Source organism: Chaetodon auriga, chromosome 22 (assembly GCF_051107435.1).
Source record: "Chaetodon auriga isolate fChaAug3 chromosome 22, fChaAug3.hap1, whole genome shotgun sequence".
Lineage (NCBI taxonomy): Eukaryota > Metazoa > Chordata > Actinopteri > Chaetodontiformes > Chaetodontidae > Chaetodon > Chaetodon auriga.
Genome location: NC_135095.1, coordinates 14,680,012 through 14,707,980, shown reverse-complemented (window position 1 = coordinate 14,707,980; position 27,969 = coordinate 14,680,012). Strand labels below are relative to the sequence as shown.

The window sequence follows — 27,969 nt, the reverse complement described above, 5'->3', positions numbered from 1 at the left end:
GCGATGGGGAGGGAGGGGGGGCTCGTGGGGGAGGCGGAGTCTCGGCAGTCCTGGCAGGGCCGCCATTTTTGCAAAGGGAAAAGAGACTGGTTTGAGGGGATCTAATTTCTAAAAGTCGCCGTTGACTAGGGCACAGTTTTAACGGTTTCGAATTAATTTCCAGTCAAATTTGTGTCACCGCGTAGAAGAAGAGGCAAGGGATTTTTCACAGGAAAGGACTCTTTAGAGGACACCTTTAAATACAAACATTTTAAAGCTTTGCTAGGGATCCGCAGTGTGTGGACAGAAGTATTGTTTTGGTTGTGGAAGCTGTGTGGAAAGCGACGGGGGTCTTACCCAGGTCCCCTTATTCGCTATTCAGATCCCCCAGAGTGAACATAAAACGGTAAGTAAACTTCATTAAGTGCTAGTTGGAGGGTAAGCACAAATCCGACCTGGAAGGCTATTGTTGGCTTTAGTTAGCTGGCTAGGCACATCATGCTGATGCTGGCTAACGTAGTATCAGCTGAGGTTAGCTTGCTAGTTAGCTCATCAGCACCGTTAGTTTCAGGGTCTGCGGGTGTTAAGTCCCTTTTCGTTCGCATTTGCATTAATCGAAATTTGAACAACTAACAAGATGACGTAAGTTTCCGATGTAAGTGTCAAGTTGGCAAGCGTAACGCCAAGAGACCACTTGCTAGCTAGCGCATGCTACTAGCTCAAATTAGCTTGACTCAGACCGAACAGGGCTCAGACTTTTCGTTGATCGTGTGGCAATAAACGAGACGTCATACAAAGTTATCGGGTAAATATTAGTTCCAGGTCGGAGCTATCACTGTAACTATTTGCCACATAGTCGAAGCAGCTTCAATACCTAACACACAATACCGTTATGGGTATTGTAAGACGAAAACGCTGCAATTAGATTAATGTCTGTCCCGTAGCCTAACGTGTAACGTTAAGGTCTTCGCTACAGTATACAGATTCGGTTAACAACATTTCGCATTGACAGCAGCGAACTTGTCCTCAATAATATGACATAATATTATACGCATGTTGCCTCAATATGACCAGCCAGAGAGAGACTCACTTGATGTTTAGTTTGACACAGTGACACTGCGGGCCATGTTGCGCACGGTTTCACCCGTTTTAGTGTAAATAATGTGACCTCCTAATATACCGCTACCCGCTTTATTTTCAACCTCTTGATTGACTTTATATTCGCTAAGGTCCTTGCAACTGCAGCTGTCAGCAAACGCGCCGGTTCTTTATGAAAAATTTCTGTTGCTTGAACACAGTGTTTGCAACACTGTCGCTCAGCATGAAAATAGCACATTTAGCGTTAGTTGCAAACTTAAATTTGTCGCGGTGGCTCTCATCTTGCTCACCCCAGAGCACGGGACATTATTTCCGTTCAGCGAAATTTCATACAATGCCACTGTTCAAAGCCCTAGAACAATGAGCTTTTACATGCATGTAAACAGATATAACGATGTTTAGTCTGTTATGTCCTAGTCAACTCAAAGCAAGACCAGCTGTTAAAATAGCTTAAATGCCTAGCTACATTGCGCAGTAATCTCATAAGCTATGGAGCTTTTACAGAATCGTGGTTGTGACAAGATGAAATCAAGAATAGATCCAATGTCAAACGAAGAACTGACTACTGCTATTTTGTTATAATCGGACTTTAAATTGTATTCCGCGATCACTCAATTTAGATTCAGGGTGTATTGAGTTCAAATGCTGCAAGCGTGGGGGAGGGGATGTTCCATTTGGGCATCTCGCCCCAGTCATACAATTTTGTAACTCCATCTCGATTGGCAACCTTAGCCACGCTGAACTGTACTGTCGCAATTGGTCGTTTTACCAGAGCTAAAACAAATTACCGTATGCCTGTGCAATCGGCTTTGCCTCAAGCAGTTATCTCTGAACGCTGATATTGTCGCTCTTTCCTGTCTGTGACGAGCCAAGTATTAATCCACTGCTTTGCCGTCGGTGCTAGCTTACTTTGCTAACTTAAATCCACTACGCATTACACCGTTAGCCCCCGCTGGTTATCGCTAGCTTTGTCCGTTACATTCCACGGTTATTTTGGCCTTCATTTACGGACCAAAATTAACAGATATCCCAGGTGTCACCGTGTTAAACGTTGCGTCTTTTGCCCTCTGCCTAACGGTTCAAAACGTCAGATTTAAAGCGGTTCGTGCTCCGGTCGTCTCCCCACTCCAAATGCCATTACATTTAGCCTGCTACATTTCCAGAGGCCATTGCTGGCCATAATTGCTAGCCGATTAGCTTACTGGCTTTGCTTTCGACGAATTCACAAAAAACCTTAATGGTAACAACACAGAGACTGTACCGACAGAGTGATACTTAAGGTAGAGTGTATAAAAGAGGCGATTGAATGCTTTCTTGGGGATTTTCTTCCCGTGGCGAGGCTCCCCTGGCCACACGATTGTCTCGCCGTCCTGAGAAAAGCGCTATGAAAATGGCGACAGCACCAGGGTGTTGTGGTAACATAATAGCAACGTTGTACCCTCCACACCCCTATCGGCAGGACTGACTGCAGCGCCGACATACTCACTGGGAAGCAACTACACAACACATGATTTTTATTTTAGTTGAGGTTAGACACAACACTAACGTCAAATAATCTAGATCGTGCTCTCGATAATACAGCGCTTTTGGCTTGTCACAGTAACAATCACCGACGCTGTGGTGCCTATTCCCAAAACGAATAGCATAGTATCCCTGTAACATGCGTCACGGCTTATGCTATTGCTTGTGTTTCGTGTTGTAATGTGGGATGTTGGGACGTGAGGTTTATTGTGATAGAAAATTAGACATAAGTCGTTGCAACTGGAAAATACTGTAAAAAACACATTGATATACTTTTTTGGGACACAATTGGGCTTCACAAAGGCACACAAACAACAGCTCTTTTGTCAAGACAGATCTATTGCAGACTTGCTCCTTTGCTCCATACCACCTCCATGAAAGCATCTTTACCAGGTTAACAGTTTGTCTCCCACACCCATAGTTTGCATGTCCTCTGTACTGTTTTCTGTTCATCTCCTTCAGTGTGATTAGAAATGAACTCAATATTTAATTTAGGAACATTTGGGTATGAGTTGATTAGTTATGAAAGTAGTAATTAGTATTTTAATTTCAGATTATTTGAATCCATGTTCCATATGAAGGCTAATTTGGTGCTTGTAGTGAGAAACCATTTGAATATTTACTTTGCAAAAAGTCTGTAAGAGATAACCCAGCTTTTGCACCTTATATTCATAAAAAAGCAGTTACATCAGACATAAAATACTAGGGATGTCCCAGTCTGTGTTTTGATCTGATATTTTTATTTACAAAGTAATAGTGTAGCTTATAGTTGCACAGCACGTACTTCCAAATACATAACAGTTTAGAAAAAGCCTGGACCACATCATATACCAATCTTGCTGATAAGTGTCATCAAATATTAATACACTAAAATGAAAATACGGAGGGTACTAAATCAAAGCTAGTATCCAGGATAGTGTTTTCAAGCCTGTGGACTCACAAAGTCCAGGGATGGTGGGGCACAGCTGTCCCCTCCTCTACGTAACCCTGTGGGACAAACTTTGGCACTTTGTTTAGTTAAAATGCCTGTTCATGAATGCTGCCAAGTTGCGTTCATGTCTCTTTCCTCCTGATAATTTTCATGTCAGTTGAGTGAAGAGAGGTGAAACTTCAAAGTTGTTGAAGTACATTGAATCTCCAGTATGCTTACAACTATCAACAACATACAGATGATTTACATGTTTGCTAACAGCTGTGGTAGCTGTTGTGTTGTTGTCAATCTCAGTGTGGGCCGACAGTATTTGACTAATAGATGTATAGTACAAAGGTGCCTGTTTGTCTAAAGTGTGTGTAATGCAAGACACGGGCCTCAAAGCCCCTGCAACCATACCATGTGAAATAAGCAGGCAAAAGAGGGTCATTTTTGAATCACTATCATTATTCATACCATAGACATCACTAGGCACTTGAACGGTCTGCATAACTTCTGCCCATTGAGTGTTCATGTTGTCTTAATGAATTTCAGATGCCTGTGTGGACATGGTTCACATAGAAAGTGGCAAAGGGTCTTTTCTTCTGTGGAGGCTTTATTACTACTAGATATATAAGAAGGCCTTACGGTGCTTAATCAGTCTCTGCTACATAATACACGAAATCCCCTGCCATCTTGTTCTACCTTGAAAAGGAGCAGGGGCCTTTGTCCTGATACTCACTCGTTTTTCTCTCTGTCTGCATGATATTGGAGCTGACAGTGTTAAATACCTGACTTGCTGTATGTGCGCCTGGTTGCCTTGTGCAGCAAAGTGTGTGTTTGCTCGCTGTGTTGACAGAGATGGTGACGGGAGGTGAGCTGCCACTCCCCCTCTGCCATAGGGACAGAGCACTCTGGCAGGCAGCAGGGAGTCGTAGCAGTCTCAGATGACACACCTTTCCTCTCACCCTAACACCTAGACAGACTCTCAGACATACATACAATCAAATTGCCACAAGCTGAGCACAGAGCTATTTCATTTTTCGGTGTCCTCAGCAGAGCGTGAAAGACAATGAAGAAATCAAGCAGGTGCACAGGATGTCTGTTGGTGTATTGACATATTCATAGGGCAGATGAAGGCCACAGCCTCATCAGCCTTCTCTTGACACTCTTCCTATACTTAGTTGGAAGACTTTCCCTTGTTATTGTGCTCTTCCCTGTCTCCAGATAATAAACTCTAATTCCTGAAACAGTAGTACCTCTGTGTAGGTGAAGTGTGTGTCTCTGTTAGAAACAGTACACACCTCATCATGTGGGGCTAAGTTGTGTAGTTGTGGCCTTATCTCCAGTGATTTCACTTGTGTGGTACCCAGACCTTGAGGGACCCAGAGACAAAGCCGCCTGGCTCTGGGGCCCAACACAGTCACATGGTGTCCCAGCTGGGAGGAGAAGCCAGGGCTCAGGTGACCTGTTTTTGTGCTGCTAGCTGAGCCGTAACAGATCCCTCTTTAAACTAGCAAGCTGCCTCCCCGACAGGTGACTTTTAGGGCTGGAGCGGTTGAGGCTGCGGCCCTACCCTCTTCCTGTGTTACAGTAGCATTCATGGGTAGTAGCACAAAGCAAGATGGGCCAGATAAAGTGGGGATGTGCCATCAATATTAGTGATGTAACGGCACTGCGGTCCAGGCGTGAAATTGATCCTCGAACACTGCTGTAATGGGACCTGAGTGGCTCTTACTGTTCTTTTGCCCTGTAGATGCTGAGTAGCCTCTCCCCATTTTCTCCGGACATACATGCAATGCTCACATTTGTAGTCAGCTGCACATTGCATTCTCCAATTGCTGTAATATGCTGCCAGCAGCATGTGTGCCCGCTTGTTAGTCTCTAATAATAAAGATAGCTCTCCAGGACCAAGAGACAAAATCATATCGGCCTTCATAAGATCAGCCTCACAGATAACGATGCAGCTTGATGTCTGTTAGTTTAATGTAATGTATACCCATCTAATTTACAATTGTTGAAATGAAATAACCCTTGAGCACACAGTGCCTGGCTGTGATACTCTGTAAGCAGGAGCAAGAGGGTGATGGAGAGATTATGCCCCGGGGGTTCTCCTGAACAGACATTACTCAGACTACAGGAGGGCTGCCCCAGCTTTGCTGCCAGACCTGCTCCTACTGACTTTAACTCACTCTCTTCCTGGCAGTTTGCACTGAGCACAGAGGATATTGTTTTGAGTTTTGCTCCTGGGATGCTGCATTCAGCCTATATGTCTCACACATCACATCTTTCTAACACCACAAACATGTATAAAGTCTCCATTCAGATAAAACCTTCCCATGTGGCAGTTACCAAGACTGCTGTGATGCACTTTTAAGCAGCAGCTCCATGCCGGCTGTGAAATAGATACGTATTGTAGCCTGAAAACCTCCTAACTTTACTTAACTTGTTTGTTTCCTCAATCTGCGGCACTACTGGCCCTAACTCCCAGGTGGACTGATCTCTACAGTCTGGTGAGGTATTGGCTTGCACTCCTATCGTGGCCACAAAAATTGCTTGTGTAGATGCTCACATCCATATCCCCTGCTGTATTGATGTATGACTTCACGTTCAGTGCTCGAGTGCAGAGGGAGAGCTGGCAGCCATGGGCACACTGATTTATGAAGGATAGGGCAGATGCAGTGTGTCCCACTGTGGGTACCGTGAAAAAGAGGGCCAGGCCTACATTCCATCTGGGTCACACTTCCTGTGTATATGACTGTATTTGTATGAGTTTGTTTTATCCGTTTGTTTATGAGCTGAGTCATTGCACCCAGCTATGAAGACGGTGTGAAGTCACATCAGCTTGGCAAAGGGGCTGTGGGATTCAGTTGGAATCCCTCATTTTCTCTTGCTCCTCCTACTTATCGAAAAACATAATCTGCTGGGACTTGGCTGCGAAAACAAGAATGAAAACACTTGAACGGTGGTAATAAACTGAGGAGAGAGGAAAGCTGTAGCGGCATGGTTCGGTGGTGCGGGTTTTCCCTCACTGACTTCAGTGCGGTTTTGTCTTAAAAGGATAGCTATTCCCCACACAATGACGTGACTGTGTCCCCTCGCTGAGGGAGGGAAGGAGGAGAAAGGAGAGACAGGGTTACACTATGTGCTCCACTCTGCCACCCAGAGTCCACCCAGGTCTAGGCTGTGTAGCGTCACTGTCAGACAGACCTCATGTACACCTCCCCCACCCTGCTGCCCTCTGAAATAGAGGGGTTGTGGATGATTTCTAAAGCTCCCTACAGCGCAAGGAAATCTGCTCAGAGAGCGCATGAAAGGTGAACAGTTTCAGAGGAACAAGACGCGCTGCAAACCTAAACCACTTCCATCCTGTAGCTTGTTCTGCTATTGTCCACTTTCGCTACACGTCTCTCTGCGTCCCTCTTCTGTTCGCCCTCCCCTGTGCATGTTCCCCATTTTCCCCACCCCTCGCTCCTCTCGTGTGTTTCCATAACAGCAGTGGATTTGGTCTCTCCCTGCCTCCTTGTAATTAGGAACTGCGTCTGCGACACTCCCCTTCCCCTTCGCTCTGCGTTACTGTCTCAGGTTTATTTAGGAAATGCACAGAGGAGGGAGAGAAATCCGGCTGGGCGGGGTGACTGGACACGGGGGGAGGGGGGAGGGCTTTTTTTCCTCCTTTCTTTGGCTGCGTTTCTTCAGCCTGATGGACAACTCTTCTAGAGGAAGTAGGAGGAGCAGGCAGAGGCAGAGGCAGTCACAGCGCAGCTCAGATTTAGTCAGGAATGCTGCTGTACTGTACTTGTTTTTCTTTTTTCCACCCGCCTTTTGTCAGTCTTGACCGTGTCTTGTTGCAGCACAGTGCAAGTATGTTTGCACGCAGCACTGAGAACTTCCTTTAAAGAGAGGAATGTTTGAAAGGACAGGGCGAGGGGTTATCTGTCTGTTTGTGTGTGTATGTATGGAGGGGAGGGGGGGGATGTGTGTGAACATGAGCTTGTGTGTGCATTCCTTAGTAATGACAGAACGACTCCCTGGATGAAGAGGAGACAAACCTAGTGGACGATGGGACAGACGGGCTGCTTCGAAGTGAAGCTATTTACCAGTCCTGAGACATACTAGGCCTCTCAGATAATACAAAGGGTGTCAGTGATACAGCCATGCTGTTTAGGCCTGTCAGTGCACACAGAATCAGAGAATTTGGAAGGTGACCTCATCAATAGCCTAGGCCGACACACAGAGGGGTCTTTTTCCTCCTATTAATTAGGCCTGGGGGTGACAGCTGTCATGTCTGCAAGCCTCTCACCAGTCCTGCTGGCTCAGATGCATTTGGGCATATTAATACCTGAAATTATTACTGTTTTGCATACTTAAAAAAAGCTATTGCCTGTTTCTCCCTGTGAATTATGAATTTCCTTGACAGAAGCTGTGCCGTCAGGTGACAGCTAACCTGGTAATGAAATACGGCTTTCCTGGAGAGTGTGTGCATGTGTGTACCCGTGCGTGCTTTAGAGGACATGCTTAGGCCAGGATGGGCTGATACCTCATAGGCATGCAGAGGCAGGTCTTGGTGTGACAGTGTGTTATTGCTTGCTAAGTGTGTGAAGTATGCCCCTATTCAATACATGGCATATCCCTTGTTTGTAACCCGTCTCCCATCTACTCCGTGAGCCATGATTTGAGCCTTTGTTTGGCCCGAGTGTGCATGAGCAGGCGGAGGTGTGACCTCCAGCCTATTTTGTCTCGGCATCTGTCCCTCCCACTAATCTCACTTATCAACAGAGCTCAGTGTATCAGGAGCAGTCACACTGACACATATGCTCCCGTCTGGATTCACATCAGCCAGTGTATAATTTATTAGTCCGACCAACCACCCACTTCCGGACCAAAGGAACACTACATTCATTGCCTGACGCCTAATGTAGTCAATTATTGATGGCTCGACCTTACAGCATCTTTTTACGTGTCAGCGGCTAGAGATCCCAACAGTAGCACTGATAAAAATGCAAGCTTTGCTGTCAATAAAATGTGTAGAAGTGCACTTACATTTTCAAAGATTTTGTGTTTCTTTTATTGGGATGAGTGTGTGTGAGTGCCGAGAATAGAGCAGTCCTCCTCAGTCAAAGGGGGGGAAAAATGGCCTCTGTGTGTTGTTGCGTTTTCCTCCCTCCTTTCATGGCGGCTGGCTGCTGTGTTCTCTTGCTCCCCTTTGTGGGAGCTTTCTTATAGTGCAGCCTTCTGCATTCCTGGCATATAGTGTGTAGAGGTCGCTTTAGCGCAGTTAACAGCAGCAGCTCAGGCTTCACCTTACATTATCATACCCTCTGTTTTTTTCATCAGCTAGTACCTCAGCTTGGTAGTGTTGGCAGAGGGAAATTCCTGTCAAACACCGTTCTTGGTCTGAAAGTATGAATCATGCATTAACATGTGCTGGAAATACCCCATTTTCACTATGATTTGTAATCTCGGGTTTGCTAGATACCACAGCCTTGCAAGTGCTTTGTTCTTGGTATGAAAGAAATTACACATTGTTGAACTGATCATCAGTTTATGCTGGAAATGATGCTTCTGCACAATATAACAGATTTTCTTTGTTCCCTTTCTCTTTGTCTTCATCTACTGTTGTACATGTCCAGGCCTTGTGGATGCACTTAGATGTCTGCAATGACTGCTGTGGCTGGCATGCCTCAGTGTTTTGGACTCCCATTCTCTGGACTCAGTAGGACAAGAACTGATCAGCAGAGAACGTCATGAGCATAGTCATCCCAGTAGGGGTGGACACAGCAGACACCTCATACCTGGACATGGCTGCGGGCTCAGAGTGAGTAACACCGACAAACACACCAAACGTTCACTGTTCACACCTTTCATGCCCCTTCACTTCCTCATTTCTTTCCCTCATTCATTCTTATAAACCATCTTTGCCCTTTGTCCTTGCCAATAATTCATTCTCAGTTTCACTCTTTTTATTCCACACCATTCACTTTCTCGCTGCCACTGTTCTCATCTCTCACCCCTCTTCAGTGTTAACCAGAAACATTTGACACTTTAATTTGATGTAATATGATTTCCCCTGTCCCCCTCTCTTTTGTACATGCCCTCTATAATGGCAAAGGCAGCTCTGTCATCTTTTTCTTAACTTTACGGCGTGATTCAGTTCCCTCTTTCCACATAAATCTCCTCTCCCACGTTTACAAAGTTACTGTTAATGGGAAGGGAATTTGCAGCCCATGGAAGCAGGGCCCCTCCAGTGTCTGCGCTAATGGACTGCTTAGTCTTGCCATTGAATATACTCAACTCCTGCTCATCACATAGACAGTCTGTGTTCAGCTATTAACTACATCTGCCCATGTGAAACTGGCAGTACGCCTAGAATGTAGATGCGTGTGTGCTGTCTGTGATCATAACACGAGCTGCGTGAAGCGTGCAGGAGCACACAACACGATTTTCCTTGATCCTTTCCTAACGCTCCAGCTTGATGTTCGTACATGTGTACGCCGCATTGAGTCAGTAAAGCAGAAATGGCGCATGGAGCCATGGCAACAAGCCTCCTATTGGCCCTCCGCTCTGTTTCCTATAGTCTTGTCAAGGGCATCGCCGTGGCTTTTTCTGGTCAAATAAATGAAGCAAGAGGGTTCTCGTATGACTAAAGAATAACACACGTCATCACCTCTTGGAGGGGCCCCTGTCCCTTTAAGAGAGAGCCCCCTCCATCCCATCAGAGCTGTTGCCGACAGCTTGTGTTGCCATGGTATCTGCCCCTTGCTCCCCTCCCTCCCCTCTGCACTGCGCAGGGCCTGTTGCCATGGTCACTGGCCTGAGTGACAGGTGGCCCTCACACAGCCACGGCGTCTTAAACAGTCGCACCGCGTCCCCCTGCCCCCCTCCTCCTTTCCGCGGAGCCCTGCTGCCACCGGGGGTAGGAGTAAGCTCGGCCCTGCTCGCTCGCTCTTTGTCCGTCCCCGCTCTGCGTCCGATCGCCTGCTGCAGATTTATTCAAAAGCAGATAACAAGCTTGAAAGGGGGCTTCCACTCGCTGATGCGCTGGTCTCATCCAGACTAGAGGGACGGGCACACACACACACACACACACACAACTTGAGCGAGTGCGCCAGCCGAATCGTGAATAGCGGGGCTGGCTACTCACCAGCGAAACAGCGTCACGTCCTTTCCACATCCCCCCGAAGTCTGCAGCAGCGTGACCAGCTGTTGGCTAATGCAGCGTGTGTGTCCACAGTCACACACGCACGGCCCGGCGTGCGCGCACACGCCGACAGAATACGTAGTGTTGCCATGGCAGCAAGTGGGAGCTCTTGGGGAGTGAAGGCGTTGCCTCTGGCTGTTCAGCGCTGCTCCTTTTCTCTCCTGCTGCTGATCTCTCCTTTCTCCACGCTTGTCCACTCTGCCTCCTCGCCCTCCCTCAGCAGGTGTTTGCATTTTAAATGACATCTGTTCCTTGTTAAATTCTCTTGACGTTTATGGGCTATAAATAGTACGTTCCTAGCTTAATTTAAACTTCATGTCCTCTGAAAAGTCTCTTTTCCTTCCACCGTCTACCTCTCACTCATCATCTTTTCATGTGCATGGCGCAAGTCTGACTATGACTGACGGCGTGTCTGCAACCCTCCCACTTATGTGTACTCCAACTGTAGTCCCTCCTTTCCACGTCCCAGGAGTGGAGACATGAATGATACAAACCTTCCAGCTATGCACACATGCGTTCAAAATGCTCACTTCCTTCCCGTTGAACAAGTTGACTCACATGTTTGCCGTCTCTCTGTCTTTGACTGTCACTGCCTTGTGTTGTGTGTCCTTTCTGCATTTGCGTCGCTCACCGATTGACTGGTAGGTCAAACCGAGAGAGGAAAAGCCAGATTAATTCTCTCGAAACTATTCAAAAAAATCCCCTCTTAACCAGTGAATGATACACGCCTCGACTAGGTCTTAAATCCCTTTATTATAAAGTGTAGACTTTGGCCTGGTTAATCATTAATGGGGGAAAAGTTTGCGAGCCTACTCCTACTCTGTCAAGTATGATTTTAAATTCTCCCCCTATCTTTTAAGGCAGGCTCTCTGAGCACACTTGAACACTGAGACAAATTCATCCATGTGGCAGTTAATCTGTTGTGCACACACGCACAAAAACGCACACACCTTAGCGTGGGTCCGCCTCCAGACCTCATGCATGCACTTACGTTTTCACTTTGACAGTGAATACTTGAGAGGCAACACACACACAGGAAGTGTTGCACATTGCTTTTACGGCATGCAGCAAGAGCAATAGGCTGAGAAGGGCTCACACAGGTACTGTACCACCACTTTACCTTGGACTCACTTTGAAAGGGAGCGAGGGAAAGGAAGGAAGGAAAGAAGGAAGAAATAGAAGGTACAAAAGGAGAAATGTGTTTATCTTTTTATTTATAATTCCACGTGTATCATGAATATTTGCTTGTTCTTTTCACTGTACTGAATGAAAGCTGCGGTCAGGGAGTCACAGTAAGCAAAGCTGAACAGTGTTACATCGGCATAAATGCTGCATGCTCTGTTCAGGGTCCCTGTAGTCTTTAAGTCTTTTGTACCCATCTTACTCAGTATACCTGAGAGGCTGTCTAGTATGCGTAGTGAGTATTTCTTCATGTTTTTTTTACCTTGTTTACACAAACTTGTTGGCAGTGGCCCTCATGAAGTTAGTTGGTGTTCGGTATTAGCAGCGAAGCAAACATGCTCATCATCTGTCGTGTATACCAGTGCTCCTTGATGGTGTTTGTATGTCTCTGACCTTGGAGCAGTTTTCTAGAGAGGACTCTGTGTGAAAGGTGAAAACAGGAGGATCAAGTTATGATTTCGCATGATTGAACCATTAATACATGTGGATATCTGATCACATGAATAGCTACGCACCTTACCTTTGACTCTTGCTTCTCTTGTAGCGCTCGGTCTCTCCACAAATTTCCATGTCTTCCTGTTTTCTTCCCTCTTCAATACCTGACTGTCTTGTCTCATGTGATCTGTTTTGCCAGTTCCACTTCCCTCTTCCTCTAGAGCCACCCCCTCAGCAACTGAAGAATAGATTAATCATGTCATAATAAGGGTGGGTTGGTCTCAAACGGCCTCGCTCTCTCCTCAACTTCATTGTAATCATTGAGAAAGTGGATCTACTGGTTTGGTGTGAATAAGCTTGAAAAATAGTTGTGTGTGTGTGTGTGTGTGTGTTGTGAAAGTAAGAGACAGCACGTTTGTAATGATTGTCTTCCTTGTAGATATGGGTTCAGGGGTACAAACGTCATGCATTTTGACATGTATTTCTGCTGTTTTTCCTGCTCTCAGGCAAAGTTTTCCAGTCAAGGTGACGTGACAGTAGGCACAGTTGTGCATTTAAAATCCAACTTAGCAAAATGTATTTAAAATATCAAAAGCAAAAGTTGTCACTGTGCAGGAAAATGTCCCATGTAACAGATATATGACATTAACAGATTGAAAGTACTGATCAGCGTGAAAGCAGCATTTTACTGCAGTTGGTCAAAGTGGAACTAGTTTTAACTACTTTAAATAATTGCTTAGTTAAGTCTGTGGTTCCCGACATCGAGGTCGGGTCTCCTCCAAAGGGTTGCTCCACACATTTGTATTCATTTTTTCTTCATTAATCTTTGCTTTTGTGAAATAACAGATAATTTGATCTCTTCCGTCTTAATTGAAACCGTCTTAGAAGTTTAGAGCTTCTCATAGACATCTGAAATGTGACAAGGGTCCCCAACAGTACGCTGCTTTTTTGTAAGGAGTCACGAGCCAAAACGGCTGGAATACCACTGGTTTAATCTTTATCTTGGTATTTTATAAGCTCATTCTGAGTCTATTTGTGGAATATCTAAAAAAAAGCGCCTAGTCACTATAGCTGTTAGATAAACCCTGAAATGGGAGTGCAGTACAAGTACAAAGCAGCCTAAAATAGAATTCTCAAGTAAAGTACAAGTACCTCAAAGTGGTACTTTGAGTACTTAGTTACTTCCACCACTGGGCCTTCTCTTGCCCCCTCACAGTGTTACTGTGTAGCATACATCCATATTCTTGCCACTGTGTCACCAACACCAGCCACCCTGCTTCCCTGCTAAACGCACTGACGCACACACACTTCCTCACACTGTTTGAGGCAAACAATTACTCTGTGCAACCTTGTTATCGAAGTTGGTCAGTATGCAGTAATGTGTGCCCTTTGTTTCTGTTGCTGCCCAGCAGACCAGAATCGGTGGAGGCCAGCCCTGTGGTGGTGGAAAAGTCCAGCTACCCACACCAGATCTACAGCAGCAGTTCTCACCATTCCCACAGTTACATTGGGCTGCCTTATGCTGTGAGTACACACACTCTACTTACTGTCACCCTATTACAAATAACATGCATACCTTGCACCCTCCCTCTCTGTTAATCATTGAGTGCAGCATGACTAGCTCCCATTTAGGCTGAAATTGAACATTGACCTGTGATGGATTATCTTTGTGTATGTTTTTATGATGTAGGAAATTAAAGCAGATTGATTGGCAGAGAATCAATCCGCAGCTATTTTGATTGATGAAACATTTTAGGTCATTGTTTAAGCAAACGTGCCAAACATTCGATTCCTTCTCTGTTTCGTCACAAACTGTCATTTACCTACACCACATGATCCCTCTCTTCCATCTTTCCATCAGGACCATAACTATGGGGCGCGGCCCCCACCTACGCCACCTGCCTCCCCTCCCCCCTCCATGTTGATCCGACAAGGAGAGGGGGGGTTGTTTGTTCCAGGAGGCCAGGACGAAGCATCCCGGGGCACCACACTCAGCACCTCAGAGGATGGCAGCTATGGGGCTGATATCACCCGTTGCATCTGTGGCTTCACCCACGATGACGGCTACATGATCTGCTGTGACAAGTGCAGGTAACAGCTGGTTACCTCTTCTGTCTTATGATTATGTAGTCGATGCTCCTGTCTTCTGTTCCTGTAGCTCAAACATATCATTAACATTGAAGCAAGTTCAAGCTGTGATTTAGAAACTTGTTGAACTTTTACTATGATTTTTTTTTAGTGCCTGGCAGCATATAGACTGCATGGGCATCGACAGGCAGAACATTCCTGAGACCTACCTGTGTGAGCGCTGCCAACCACGACACCTGGATAGAGAGAGGGCCATCCTGCTGCAGACCAGGAAACGGGAATGTTTGTCTGGTGAGCAAGATTACACAGATGGATAAACAGCCCAGAGGCTTCGTGGAGGTTGCTTTATACCTCAGTGTTTGAGTTAACCTTTGAAAATCTCAACAAAGTTACAGTATGTTGACTCAAAGTTGGATAAAATACAGAGAGTAGGTTGTTATTTTGAGAGTGGCATTCCCCCCCGTGCAAGTTATGAGGTGTTAAACGTTCTCTATGAGAGCCCATAGATAGAGCTTTCATTTCTGTTTTTACTGGCTTCCTTGCTGCAGTAAATGGCCAGCTTGTTAGTGAACAGTGCAGGTTGTAGGCTGTGTTAGGGTGCAGCCTCCTCCCCCTGCAGGCCAGGCAAATTTCACTCAGCCTGAGCCGGGGACACACTGACACCTGCTGGACAAGGAGCAAATTATATTTCTAATCTGTGCTGTAATATGCCTCAGCTTGTATTAGCGTATCTTGGCTAGCTCTTCTTCTTTTTGCCTTGCAGCAGCTTTTTTTTATAGTTTCAGTCATTCCTCCCTGCTTATAACATATATATATATATATTTGTCTGCTCATTCAGATGGGGACACCAGTGCTACAGAGAGTGGAGATGAAGTGCCGTTAGAGCTCTACTCCACCTTCCAACACACGCCTACCACCATCACCCTGACTACTGGGCGCCTTGGCAATAAGCAGGCTGATAAAAAACGCAAGAAGAGTGGCGATAAAGAGCCTCCAGCATCTTCTGCTCGAGCTAAGAAGGTCAGGTTTGACTCATCAATTTGTAAAACCAGTCAAAGCACATGTATGTAGTAAATGCTTGAACTTTCAATTAATATTTAAGCTTCGATTTCTTCTCTTCCCTGGCAGGCCTTCCGAGAGGGGTCCAGAAAGTCCTCCAGAGTGAAGGTAAACTCAGAGGCAACACACACCCACTGCATACAGAGTCCTGCAGTTCACTGATGTTCAAGCTTGAAACATGTGTACCAACAACTGTACTTATTTTTTTTTCTCAGGGTGCAGCTCCAGAGCAGGAGCCAACAGAGCACCCGTCACTGTGGGAGAACAAGATCAAGACGTGGATGGAGCGTTACGAGGAGGCCAGCAGCAATCAGTACAGTGAGGACGTCCAGGTCCTGTTACGTGTTAAAGAGCAAGGCGACGGCAAGAGCCTGGCATACAACACGCACCCCGCCTCTTTCAAACCCCCTGTGGAGGTACGAACATGTATGCAGTCTGTACAGTTCAGTCAGATGTCCACACTCACCCACCCTTGAAATCTCTTGCATACACATCGTGCCTCTCAACACGTAGTCAGTCTACTGCACTGGCTTTCTCTCTGGGTTTTAGTGTAGTTCAATGTGTGGGCTGTCCGTGATCGGTACTCATGTCTGACCGTCTCTCTCTTCCAGAGTCAAGTTCAAAAGAATAAGAAGATCCTCAAGGCAGTGCGAGACTTGGCCCCAGACTCCCTCATCATTGAGTACAGGGGAAAGTTCATGCTTCGACAGCAGTTTGAGGCTAACGGATACTTCTTCAAGAGGTCAGGATGCAAGTCTCACTGGATTTGTTTCTTGTGAATACAAATTGAATATTGCTGCGTTTTCTTATGCAGGTCAAACAAATTACCCAATATTAAGTGCTCTGGGATCTTGGGATGGATACTTATGCAGTGTACTTCATTACATTGTGGCATTTTTCTGTGAATTATTAACAGTCATGCTCTGACCTCACATCTTTCCCTTTTTAGGCCATACCCGTTTGTGTTATTTTATTCTAAATTTGACGGACTGGAGATGTGCGTGGACGCTCGCAGCTTCGGCAACGAAGCACGCTTCATCCGTCGCTCCTGCACCCCTAACTCTGAAGTAAGTAAACATTTAAAAAAAAAAACTGAATGAAAAGATGAATCTTGCCCTAATGTGTAGTTTTGATATTGCATTGCTCTGTATTCATCCACCGTTAGTCTTCTCTAATGTTTTGCTCAACCTCTCTCAGGTGCGGCACGTCATTGAGGACGGCATGCTGCATTTATACATCTACTCTTTGAGGCCGATCACCAAAGGCACAGAGATCACCATTGGTTTTGATTTTGACTATGGCAGCTGGTGAGTTAGAAGGAGTCACCTTAGTAAAACAGTCGCAAGGAAACATCCTTTTGCTTTCTAACTTCATATTTTGTTTCTGTTTCTTTTTTGTGTTTTCTTTCTCTTCTTCTTACCTCTGTAGTAAATACAAGGTGGACTGTGCCTGTGTGAAGGGGAACCAGGAGTGCCCGGTGCTCAAGCACAACCTAGAGCCCACGGAGAACCTGGGCTCTGGAGGCCGGCGCAGAGGGAGTCGCAAGGACAAGGAGACGGTTCGGGATGACCAGGGCCAGAACCAGAACATGGGTCTGGACGGCGAAGGGAAAAGCAAGAGTGTAGGCGACGGCAAACAGCGGAAACTCTCTCCTCTCCGCCTCTCCATCTCAAACAACCAGGCAAGATTACACTTCTTTGAGCATCACACACAAGTCTCACCTGTCTTTAACGCGTTACTGCTCATGTGTTCCATGTTTAGACTGTCTACTATAGCATATTGTTTGTTAATGTACATTTACCCTTGTGGTCCATGCATGTATTTTGGTTTGATCTTTGAAATGTTAAGTGCATGACTTTTCCATTGTCATTCTTTGTTACTCTACATCCTCTTTAGTTCCCTCTTTTTCCCATCATCCCTGTACGTGTTCACCTTTGTCCCCTCAACTAATAATTTTATCAGCTTAGTTCAGATTTTACTGTCATTGCACATGACACTTTTGTGCCACTTGCGCTGGCACTTAATACCCTTTTGTGCAGGCGTACATGTTTAACACAATCAGAGAACGGCTTTCCCTTGGACGTTTTAGAACATTACAGCGTTTCTAATTCTCCTCCGTTGTCTGTTCCAGTAAAGAGGTTTTCACTTATCATGCTCAAGCCAAACTGATTTAAATGGGGTTGATTCAAGAGTTTGAACTCAGAAAGGAGGAGTTTGAAAATTTGGTGCTTGATCATTTAGATATCACAGCGAAACTGTGGTTTAAAGCGTTCTTGCAGTCGTGTCACAGCTGTAAGGAAGAAGAGTGACATGAGACGTCCCAACAAGGAGATAAAATGTCATTGCTGTTACAGTGATATGCTCACACTGAAGGCAGGGCACAGTATGTCAGCTGCTAAACCGTTGATTTTGTATGAGGATGCTGGCACAGCTTGGAGTGGAACAGTTTACAACGAGGTACAAGAACAGATTCATGCAACACCAGAGCCCTGTGTTAAGACGGAAGAGAATTTCTGAACAGTCGCGTTTCCTGCACAGACTAAAAACATACCGAGTTACATCCCTCGTATGTTTCAGGTTACTCCCCCTGCCCCTCCCTCCCTCCCTCACCTCCCCTCTCCTCCACTCTTACCTGTCTCCCTCTAGTCTGTAGCCAGACTGACTGATCAGCCATGATAAAGCGCCATACCCGGCTCTCCCCTCCTCTTACAGGATCCTGAGTTATATGAGGATCTAGAAGACAAAACCTCCGTTAGCAATGAAGTAGAGATGGAGTCAGAGGAGCAGATTGCAGAGAGGAGGAGGAAGATGGTAAGTGTGCCAAGCTAGGGGGCTACATTTTTATTTTTTTCATGCCTTTGGCCATGCAGCCACCCAGCAGAAAGAGCGAAAACAAACACAGACTGTCCCCTGTTGCTCTGGGTGTGGACTTCACTATTTATCTGCTCAGGGTGCTGTGGCTTGGATAGGAGCAACTGTCCTCTACCTCCCTTCCATGAAATGACCCTCCTCTTCATCACGCATCTGCCGCTTGTGCTCCCACCACTGTCAGTGCCCCTGCTGCTGTTTTGCTCCTCTTCGTCTCTTTTTTCTTCCTCATTCAGCTTCGACTTCCCTCTTATTCACAGTACTGATGCTTTGTGCTTGTCTGTCATTACGCAGTTCCATATATTTTCCTAATTTGTTGCCTTATTTTCTCTCCAGCATGAGACAGTTAATAGGCCTCCAGTGCCACATGCCTGATAAGAACACTGTCTCCTGTCAGTGGGAACAAACCAGTATATTGTGTCTTCATGCAAGCTGAAACTGTCCCTCAGTTTAAATTTTAGTTTGAGTATAGCTCTCACCTTCATCGTGGCCAAGAGTTTGAAATGGCCAATTACCGGTTCAACCACTCTTTTCCCTGCCAAACAGCCTTATGTCCCTGAGAGATGGGATCAAACACACATACACACAGGCGGGCATTGTACACTACACACTGACACACACACACACACACGGGCACTGTGGAAATTACCCCGCAGTCAGCTTCATTTCACACGGTGGACCCAGGGTGCAAAGTGCTGACTCATCTTTGGCCAGCATACGACTCTGCTAATTGGCCAGAAAGGGATAGATAGTTGAAGAGAGGGAGGGGGGAGGCAGATAGGGGGAGAGGAGGGGCTGCAGAGGGTAGAGCCTTGTTGCCAGGGCCATATTGACTTTGGGAGATCCAATAGGCTGCTTTCTATGGAATGTGGCCCAGGAGAGAGCTTCCCTGCTGGAGCAAAGAAGCGTGCATTCACAAACTGATGGCCACAAGTGTAGTAGATACATGTGGGTGTTGTAAATCCATGCCACAGCAAGGTGCGGGGGAGATAACGTCCGTGTGTGGGCATGACGTCCTGCCCACTTAAATAATGGCCCCTATTGTTTGAACAGGCAAACTGGCTTTTTGTGTAATGTCCCCCAGCTGAGTGTTTGCCTGTATAGACTGCATTTTGGGTTACTTGTGGCATTTTGTGCCTGAAGGCTGTGTTCTGTCTTTTACCTGAGAGAGAAACTTCCCCTGAGAGACAATTCAGCGGTTTTTTTGTCCATCCATTTGCTATTATACCACTAGGTCGAGGAGGTGGGAGTCAAACCCAGCTGTTTGGCTGAGAGGCAGGGTACACCCTGCTCAGGTCTCCAGTCAATAACGGCTCTGTAACACAGACAAGCAACGTTCACATCTATAAGCAATTTTGAGTTGCCGGTTAGCTGAGGAAAGTAGTTTTGCCCCATTTGCACGTGTGTGTTTTTGTTTTGTTTGGTTTTTTTTTTGTTTGGTTTTTTTACCCTAAACTTTATTCAGAAATGGTGCTCAGGAAATGTTCCTCCTGCTGTTGTATTCTCCATCATTTCATCTCGTCTTCTGATTGGTTGGTTCATAGACGTGGGTTGTGGCAGTAGTCATATTGTGAGAATTTGGTCGTAGAATCACCAAAGCTCCGTATCCGTCATTAGTGGACGTGGTTCACGGTGCGATCTCGGACCAACATTTCATATTAAAAGTAAAAAATTTTGCCATATTTCCTTCATGACTTTGTCACAGACAGCCCCAAATGGCACTGTTTAAAGAAACCTTAACAAACTTTTGATTAAAAACTCAGAGAGGTCATCATGACGAAGGAAACCTTAAGGTTAAGGTGTGAAAACATCAGATATTTGAGAAAATACCCCTAACCAGTATATCATTAGGAATAAGTTCCCTCAGTTTTTGGCAGTTTGGTGGTGTCATTAGTGCATTCCTGAAGAACCCCATAGTGCCTGACAGAGGCCATCTTTTGTAACAGCAGAAGATCAGGGAGTCAGTGTTTTAGCTCTGTCCAGTGTTTTGTGAAGCTTTGTTAAGGGGGGACGTGTCTCTTCTAAACTGGGCTGTCTCTTTATTGAACATTCAGGCCAGCCCAGTGGAGCAGTCCCATCTCCCTGTCGGGGCAGCTTCCAGCTGGAAGGGACTGAAACACAAGGAGGTAAACTTGACCCATACATAGCCAACCCTACTCCACCCATCTACCAGCCTCACCACCCCCAAATTTCCCAGAGGTGACTGACTTACAAGCGTACTAACTGCCCCGTCTTCAGACACCTGTCTTCAGCCTGACCTATACGGCCGTGTGTCTGTTGTTTCACTATGTTTCGTGGTATGAATGTCTTTTCAAAGTGGTGTTCTGACCATAGGTGGAGCTCTTTGGGTTTTTTTGTTTTTTTAATTTGGTGGAGGTAGACCTGCGGAAATATGCACACAGGAACACATAAAATGCTTTTACATCCTCCTGGTTTGTCAGGGTTTAATTGGAAAGAGGTAGAAAATGCTACATAAACGCAGCCCGTTTACACGACACATTTTTCCTGTTGCTCCTGTCTGACCTTTTCTCCTTTTTGTTTCGTCTAATTATGAAAGCGAGGGGTCACTTTCACACCTTTCTCTCCACTCGGCACTTTGCACTCAGCTAGATCAGCTTTTGCTGTGAAGCACACTTTAACCCGTTGTATCGCTGCCTCTGGAGCTCTGTGGGAGGATAGTAGTCTGTGGATTAATGCTTCTGCTCCCTCTTCCTCTTCATCGCCCTCCTCCAAACCCCACTTTGGCCTTCTGTAGACACGAGAGGAGAGAAAGATGGAGGCCATCCTGCAAGCCTTTGCCCGCATGGAGAAGAGAGAGAAACGCAGGGAGCAGGCTCTGGAAAGAATCGGTAGCATCAAGTCGGACGTTGGGGGCCGCAGTGACATCAAGGAGGAGCCTCCGGCCACACCAGAGACGGCAGATTCTCCAGCTGTCATGCAGGTGAGATCATCAATATTAAAACCTGGACTGGACTGCAGAAGCCTCCAAAAAACAGTGTTTTTTCACGTAGAATCTTTCTTTTAAACACTGCGTATGAGTGATAACTGGCCCGATCAACAAGAAAAACACTGATCAGATTTGGAAGAAATTGATGTATGTTTAAATACTGTCATTCTCATAGCCACTTTTGGAGGTAAAAGAGGAGCCAGGATTAAAGCCGGCCAAGGTCAAAGGCTCGAGAAACAGGAAAAGTTTCTCAAGGAACCGCACGCACATTGGCCAGCAGCGCCGGCGAGCTCGCACCATCAGCACCTGCTCTGACTTACCTCCGGGCTCTCCAATTGAGTCAGTGGAACCCCTTACCAATGAATCCCCCGAAGGAGAGACACCCACTGCACCGGAGCCAGAGGCAATCTCTTCCCAAGCACCGGACACCAGCCCTCCCCACAGCAGCTCACCTGCACCTGACAGAAACCGCACCGGGAGCAAGAACTTCAAAACTAAAAAGGTACGACCAGTTCTCCTCCTGCATGGGCAACAGCAGTGTCACCATTACTGAGCAACAGTAGTTTGATTAATCTAGTCAAACTCTTTTCAACAGCACTTTGTGAGTGAGTGGGTGGGAGAGAAGCAGCAGGACCGTGTTGCAGTACGAACCCCAGAGCCGGCCCCCGAGAGACCACTGAGAATAAGCAGTGACCCTGAAGTACTCGCCACACAGCTCAACGCCCTACCTGGCATGGCCTGCTCTCCACAGGTCTACAGCACGCCCAAACACTACGTCCGCTTCTCGTCCCCTTTCCTGGCAAACCGCAGCCCCACAACTCCTGGAGTCCCCACTGGGAGACGGCGGTCCAGAGAACTGCCAGAAATGCCTCCAACCACCGGCTCCTGCAAGAAGGTACGGAGTCCTGCTTTAGAAATGTTCCTGTTTGGCTTTGATACTTGTGGAAAAAATGTCCATCCAGTCAGTTTTGGAAAGCAATATGGATCTGTCCTTAGATTAGAAATTATTAAGCTCTCCCAAGTTGACATTGCCTTTCCAGCCATCATTCACTTTGACTGCATGAAACATTTTCCAGTATGTGAAACTCATTTGATTGCATCTCAATTTTCCTTCAGCTATGAAGGAAATTTCAGTCGTATCAAAAGAGGCGAGGCTGTCAGTAGCTGCGTCCATTCTTGATCTGCTGATCCTCTCCTCTTTCTTACAGCGATGGTTGAAGCAGGCTTTAGAGGAGGAGGGCTCCACCAGCCCAGCCAGACGACCGAGCCTCCTCATGCCCTGTGAGGGTCCTCTCAGCCCCGCCATTAATGGAGACTCTGACAGCCCTCTACCCTACAATGGCACCTGCTCGCTACCAGGTAGGTCCCTGTGAGCTGTGCAACCAGCACTCTGGTGCAACATTATTAACCCGTGTGATCGCTCATACTTCAAAATGAGAACATAAGAAAACATATACTTTTAACTCCGTGTTCTGCAAGCTTTAAGATTGTTATGCAAGTCTAGCTTTTCTGCACCAGATTGTACCATTAATTACATCGATATTCCAAGTGCAAAGCTGTAGTGGATGAATGTCCAGCTCAAGCACGCTCCGTATTCCTTCCTCCAGAGTTGCCCACACCTTTGAAAAAGCGGCGGTTGAGTCCGTTAGATGCCTGTATGTCCGAGAGCTCGACACCCTACGGCTCCCCTTGTGCCACGCCCACCAGGGCAGACCAATCGGAGGCCCCCTCAACCCCCATCTTACTGGCTACCCCACCGCGTCCCAGAACGGAGGAGCCCAGTACAGAACCCCTGCCCAGCACCCCAACACAGACACTTAACGCCCCTCTGGAGGTAAGGCTGCCTCTGTGGAAACCTCTTTGACACTGACATTTGTTTACATGAGAAAGAGCTGGAATGACTGAGTCTGCTCCTTGTTCCACAGAGCGATTCTTCAGTGGAAAGCTCCCCAGAGGTCAGTCGGAAACCCAGTATACAAGAGGTGAGTGAAGGACACAGCAGCAGTGCTCATTTTTGATTATTTTAAATAATCATTTGTGCTCTGTCTTAAGATTCGTTAAAATTTTGAAAATGACTTGACTGTTGTGAAGAGGGCAAAGTGATTCAACTCCTGATCTTGTTGTGAAGCTGGTGTAGAGTTTTACATGTGAAATGCCTTTAATAAGACATTCCCTTACGTTGATTCCTCCCTCCCTTCCCAGGCCGATCGTCCTCCTTCGTTGGTCTCCTCTCCCTGTGTCAGAGCTCCCAGTTCAGACGGACTCCCGACAGAAGCCAAGGTGTCTGTTCCTGAGAGTCCACAGCCTCCAGCTGCTGAGTCTGTGGACTGTGGAGAGGACAGAGCTGATGGTGGGGTCGTAGAAGGCAGTAGTGAGGCTTCCTCATCAGCAGAAACGTGTGCTTCCTCCTTTCCTGGCTGGATAAAAAGCCCGGACAGAGGCCCGACTGGACCAGCTGGCCTGAACTTCTCTCCAGTCAACTCAAACTTAAGGGACCTCACCCCCTCACACACCCTGGAGCCTCTGGTAGCTCCCTTCAGACCTGAAGCCGCAGCTGGAGCTGCAGCGGGGACAACAGCAGGGACGGGCTCATTGGTTGGCTCTCAGGCCCCCTTCAGTGAAAGCCAGGGGCAGCTCTTTTACCCCTGCTCTGAGGATGGAGGTTCACTGGGCTTCTCACGCTCTCTGAACGGGGATGGCAGTGGTGAGGGAGGAGGGTCATCGCAGAACCCCCCACAGAAGAAGAAGGTGAGGGAGTAGTGCCTCTAACATTGTTGGTTTGCTCGGCTGCCTTTTGCCTCTTAATCCTTGGATCTGTGTACTAGTACAGCTGGTTAGGACAAAATATGGTGCACATTGGGAACAAAATGTGTCAGAGGAGAGTATGCAGTAATATAAGTGAGATAAATGAGAAAATGAAGATTTATGTTGGCCCATAATCTGTGTCACATCCGCTCTTCACCACGTGGATTTAATGATCTCTAGAGATGCATTGACTCAAGCTGCTCTTTGTGTCAGGAACCGTCCGAACGCTGCCCTCTGCTGGTTCGACGTGAGACATGCCGTTTGTCCATGAATAACGTTTTGCTTCTGTTTCTGCTTCTTTCCAGGTTTCCCTGCTGGAATACAGGAAACGTCAGCGTGAAGCTCGTCGCAGCGGCTCCAAGACCGAGTGCAGCTCTCCTGTTTCCACCGTGCCACCTCTGACTGTGGACGCCTTCCCTGTTGCGCTAGAGACGACCAGTGAACCTCTTCTACCCCCTGCTCCCACAGCTCTCTGCAACACCAACACCACCGTGGTAAAAGAGCCCCAGACAAGTGAGGAGGCGGAGATGCCCGGAGAGAAAGGGGAGAAGGAAGGAGGAGAAGGACAGTGGTATGTACCATCAAAGCTACTGAAAGCACTTAGAAAAGTGGAAAGTCCGTATTCACTGTATCGCTCGGCATTCCTACTAGGTATTAGATCGTGACAGGTGTCAATGTTTTTCATGTTTCTTTTTAGGACGTCGTCCACTTCTGTCGAGCAGGCCCGGGAACGCAGCTACCACAGAGCTCTGCTGCTCAGCAAAGACAAAGACACGGGTGCGAATGATTGACACATTGAATTCTGTCCATTCAAGATACTGCTGCAGTTGGGAAACAGTTAGCTTAGCATAACTTAGCATAAAGACTGGAAGCAGACTATGGAGGTAAACAAACAACCACAAGGTGATAATTCCAGGTTTACTTTTGCCCTCTTTTAGATGGTGAGACAGAAGGTGGAGATACACCTGCACTGAGAGATTGTCCATCTCCAAGTCTTCAAAAGACCCCAACCCACACAGTAAGTCAGCATTACCCGCATGAAGGAGATCTGACTCGTCTCCCCAGTTGCCATCAAGCATAGAACTTCTCCTCTCTCTCCCCTCGCAGCCCTGCTCTCCTGGTCGGCCAGCGAAGGAGGACGACGGCGACAGTCAGCCTCGGACGCCAAATCCAACCAGCCAGCAACCGAGCAAGCCTGCGGGACCCAAGGCTGCACCTCTGACCCCCACAAAGCTGCATCCCACCCCGTTACCCTCCTCTCCTGTCCACTACCCCGGACCTTCCCTCCTTCACTCCCCCAAGCCTCAGCCTCAGGGTTCTCCCTACCGCAGCCAGAGGGCGCTGTTCTCCACACAGCCTCAAACCCAAACCCAGCCCCAGGCTCAGACTGGTCCTGCTCCTTTCCCCCAGTATAACACACAGAGTGCTCCACCACCACCTCCCCCTCCTCCACCAGCACCGCCGGCCTCCACGGCATATTTTCCCAGCCAGAGCCCCTCGCCTGCTGGACCTTTCCCCGGGTTTAAACCTGCCATCACACCCCCTTACCCCCCTGGTTCTCAGCCCCTGATGCAGACTCTTCCCCACAGCGTGCACTATCAGAGCTCGGCTGCTCCTCCGCCGCCTCCTCCTCCACCCCCGCACCCGATGCCTGGCCCCACCCTGCTGCACGTCAACCTGCAGCCTCCTCCCATCCAGCAGCACCAGCTCATGCTGACCTCTGCCCCTCCTCCACCTCCTCCCCCACAGGGCCAGACCTCCCAGCAGCAGCAGCAGCCTCCTGCCGGCAGCACCCTGCTGTCACTCACCCCTCCTCCACCTCCCCCTCCGCCTCCCCCCGCCCCCTCGACCAACGCCCCAATGCAGGCCCACCACTTTCAGAACTTAGGGAGTTTTCAACCGGCGTTGCTGCACCCGGGTGCCACCGCCAACCCTTCAGTACCCCCATCCACGTACCCCCCACCCCTTCAGCAGAGCGGACTGCCTCCACCTCCCCCTCCTCCTCCCCAACAGACTCAGCAAGGCCAGGCCCAGGCCGCTGCCTCCCAGATGCCTTCTGGGACTCGTGGAGCTCCTGCGTCCTCGACCCCCTTCCACAGCTCGGGGTACCTGAGCACAGGGTGGCACTGACGGCCCCCAGCCGTCGGCCCCCCGCAGCCTCTGAGAACTCAGCCTGAGAGGGGCGTGTATCATACTCTGTAGATATGTTTTCTATGTACCTGAACACATGGCCAGTGGAAAAACAGCTGATTGTGGGATAAAAGGATACTTTTTAAAAAAAAAACAGGACAGAAAAATTTTAGAAAAAAGGAAAGTGAAATAATCTTCAAGACAAACTGTGTGAAATGAAGATGGACGATCCTGCGGTGCTCATAGCCCTCTCTCTCTGGCCTCCTTTTGTTTTTATATATCCTTCCTGTGATGAGAGGAAAGCTCTCTGTTCTGTGTCTTGTTTGGACTCCCGTTGTAACGCCCCGCACTTTGTTTATCGATGGACATTCCAGCCTATAACCCCCTCCCCCTTCCTCCTCCTCTTCCTCCTCCTCCTCTGTCAGTTATTCCTTTTACTTCCTCCTCTCTCTCTCTCGTCTGTTGTCGGCTCTCTACACCATTTATTTGTTTTAATCTAGTGGCTCATTATAGCAAAGAGAAAGCTTTTTGTATAGAGAAAAAAAAACACAATTATTTTTTTTATTCCTCTGTCTAACAACAAATATCTGTTCACCGCTGCAGATTCAGAAAAGACCCATTTCTGGGAACCTGCCTCACCGCCCTGGGAGGCTGCACTCGTGTGCGTGCGTGCGTGCGTGTGTGCGTGCGTGCGTGTGTGTGTTAGGGTGTGAAGGAGTATGGCTGCTTCGATCAAGACAGTGTGTGTGTGTGTGTGTGTGTGTGTGAGATTTTGTGTAATGAGTGCTTGTAATCTTCAGAGGTAGGCAGAGTGGTCTTGCCCACAGGTAGGACGTTAGCGGTTTATTTTTGAATATCAATGGTTATTTGTAGAAAGTGTAATTTAATGTATAGGTGGTTACTCCAGCTTTCACCAGGAACAGGTTGTAAATATTCGCTTCTTTTCTTTTCTATGCTTGTACAATTCGCTCCCATCCCATTTTGAAATATGGTTGTACATATGAACGCTCTTCTTGGCAAAGCTGAATGTTTTTGTGACTGTAGCATTACTTTTATTTTATTTTTTTTCCCCCCCTCTGGACTCTTCAACTTTTGTCTTTTTTATTATTTGTGTGTGTGAGTGTATGTTTGTGTGGAGGGGAGAGACTCACAGACACTGCACTGGTTGGCTATTTTCATGGTTCATTATAATAAATCACTGTAATGACAGTTTTATACAACTTGTCGTGACATGTGTGTCTGGGAACATTTGTGCTGAGCTTGTTGTGGAGATACACCTGTGAGGAGTCGCATTCAAAAATCCACGAAAAGCAGAAAAACACCCGAACACTCACAGACATGACAACACGTTCTCACGTCCATGTGAATTAAAAGTGTGTATCGCACAGGTTTAAGAGCAATAATCACCCTGGAGAGTTGGTTTATTACATGAAAATATAATTCAAGGGTACATCAAGGTAAAGGGAATGTAAGTTTCAGTAACAGCTGACCGTTCATGTTGGAAAAAACCTGAATTAGTCGCTTGTGAAGTGCACTGATGCTACATAAGTAGGTCGAGTTTGGAGCTTCAGATAGTCTCATCAGAGCTGAAACAATTAGTCTCTTTTGATCGTCGATCAGTTCAAGTTCTTCTTCAAAGCAAAAATCCCAAATTCTCTGATTGTAGCTCCTAAATTATGAGGTTTTGATTTGGACAGAAGAAACATTTGAAGACGTAACTCACAAACTTGACTTTTAAAGACTCAA

The 27,969-nt window shown here is 47.1% G+C and overlaps 1 protein-coding gene across 3 annotated transcripts; it reads left to right on the top strand.

The window, feature by feature from the left end:
- The first annotated feature begins 64 nt into the window (after nt 1-64).
- kmt2e (lysine (K)-specific methyltransferase 2E) lies at nt 65-27,443 on the top strand. Of its 3 annotated transcripts, XM_076722667.1 has the most exons (25): nt 65-385; nt 9,142-9,326; nt 13,739-13,850; nt 14,188-14,417; nt 14,566-14,705; nt 15,253-15,434; nt 15,543-15,581; nt 15,689-15,889; nt 16,085-16,215; nt 16,423-16,540; nt 16,671-16,780; nt 16,902-17,154; nt 18,186-18,284; nt 20,396-20,467; nt 21,097-21,282; nt 21,464-21,790; nt 21,884-22,183; nt 22,497-22,647; nt 22,896-23,122; nt 23,214-23,270; nt 23,491-24,036; nt 24,399-24,664; nt 24,791-24,870; nt 25,032-25,111; nt 25,201-27,443. In XM_076722667.1, the coding sequence occupies exons 2-25, from the start codon at nt 9,256-9,258 to the stop codon at nt 26,221-26,223; spliced, it is 5,001 nt and encodes a 1,666-aa protein (XP_076578782.1). In that variant the 5' UTR covers nt 65-385; nt 9,142-9,255; the 3' UTR covers nt 26,224-27,443. The 3 variants fall into 3 exon arrangements, with proteins under 3 accessions (XP_076578782.1, XP_076578783.1, XP_076578784.1); XM_076722668.1 differs by lacking the exon at nt 20,396-20,467; XM_076722669.1 differs by lacking the exons at nt 18,186-18,284; nt 20,396-20,467.
- Nucleotides 27,444-27,969: the final 526 nt, after the last annotated feature.

Bases quoted from the DNA above. Each gene is read 5' to 3' on its own strand.
- kmt2e (XM_076722667.1), top strand. From the start codon at position 9,256: ATGAGCATAGTCATCCCAGTAGGGGTGGACACAGCAGACACCTCATAC. The intron at 16,541-16,670 runs GTAAGTAAACAT...AACCTCTCTCAG, and splicing joins CCTGCACCCCTAACTCTGAA to GTGCGGCACGTCATTGAGGA. The intron at 21,283-21,463 runs GTGAGATCATCA...TCATTCTCATAG, and splicing joins ATTCTCCAGCTGTCATGCAG to CCACTTTTGGAGGTAAAAGA.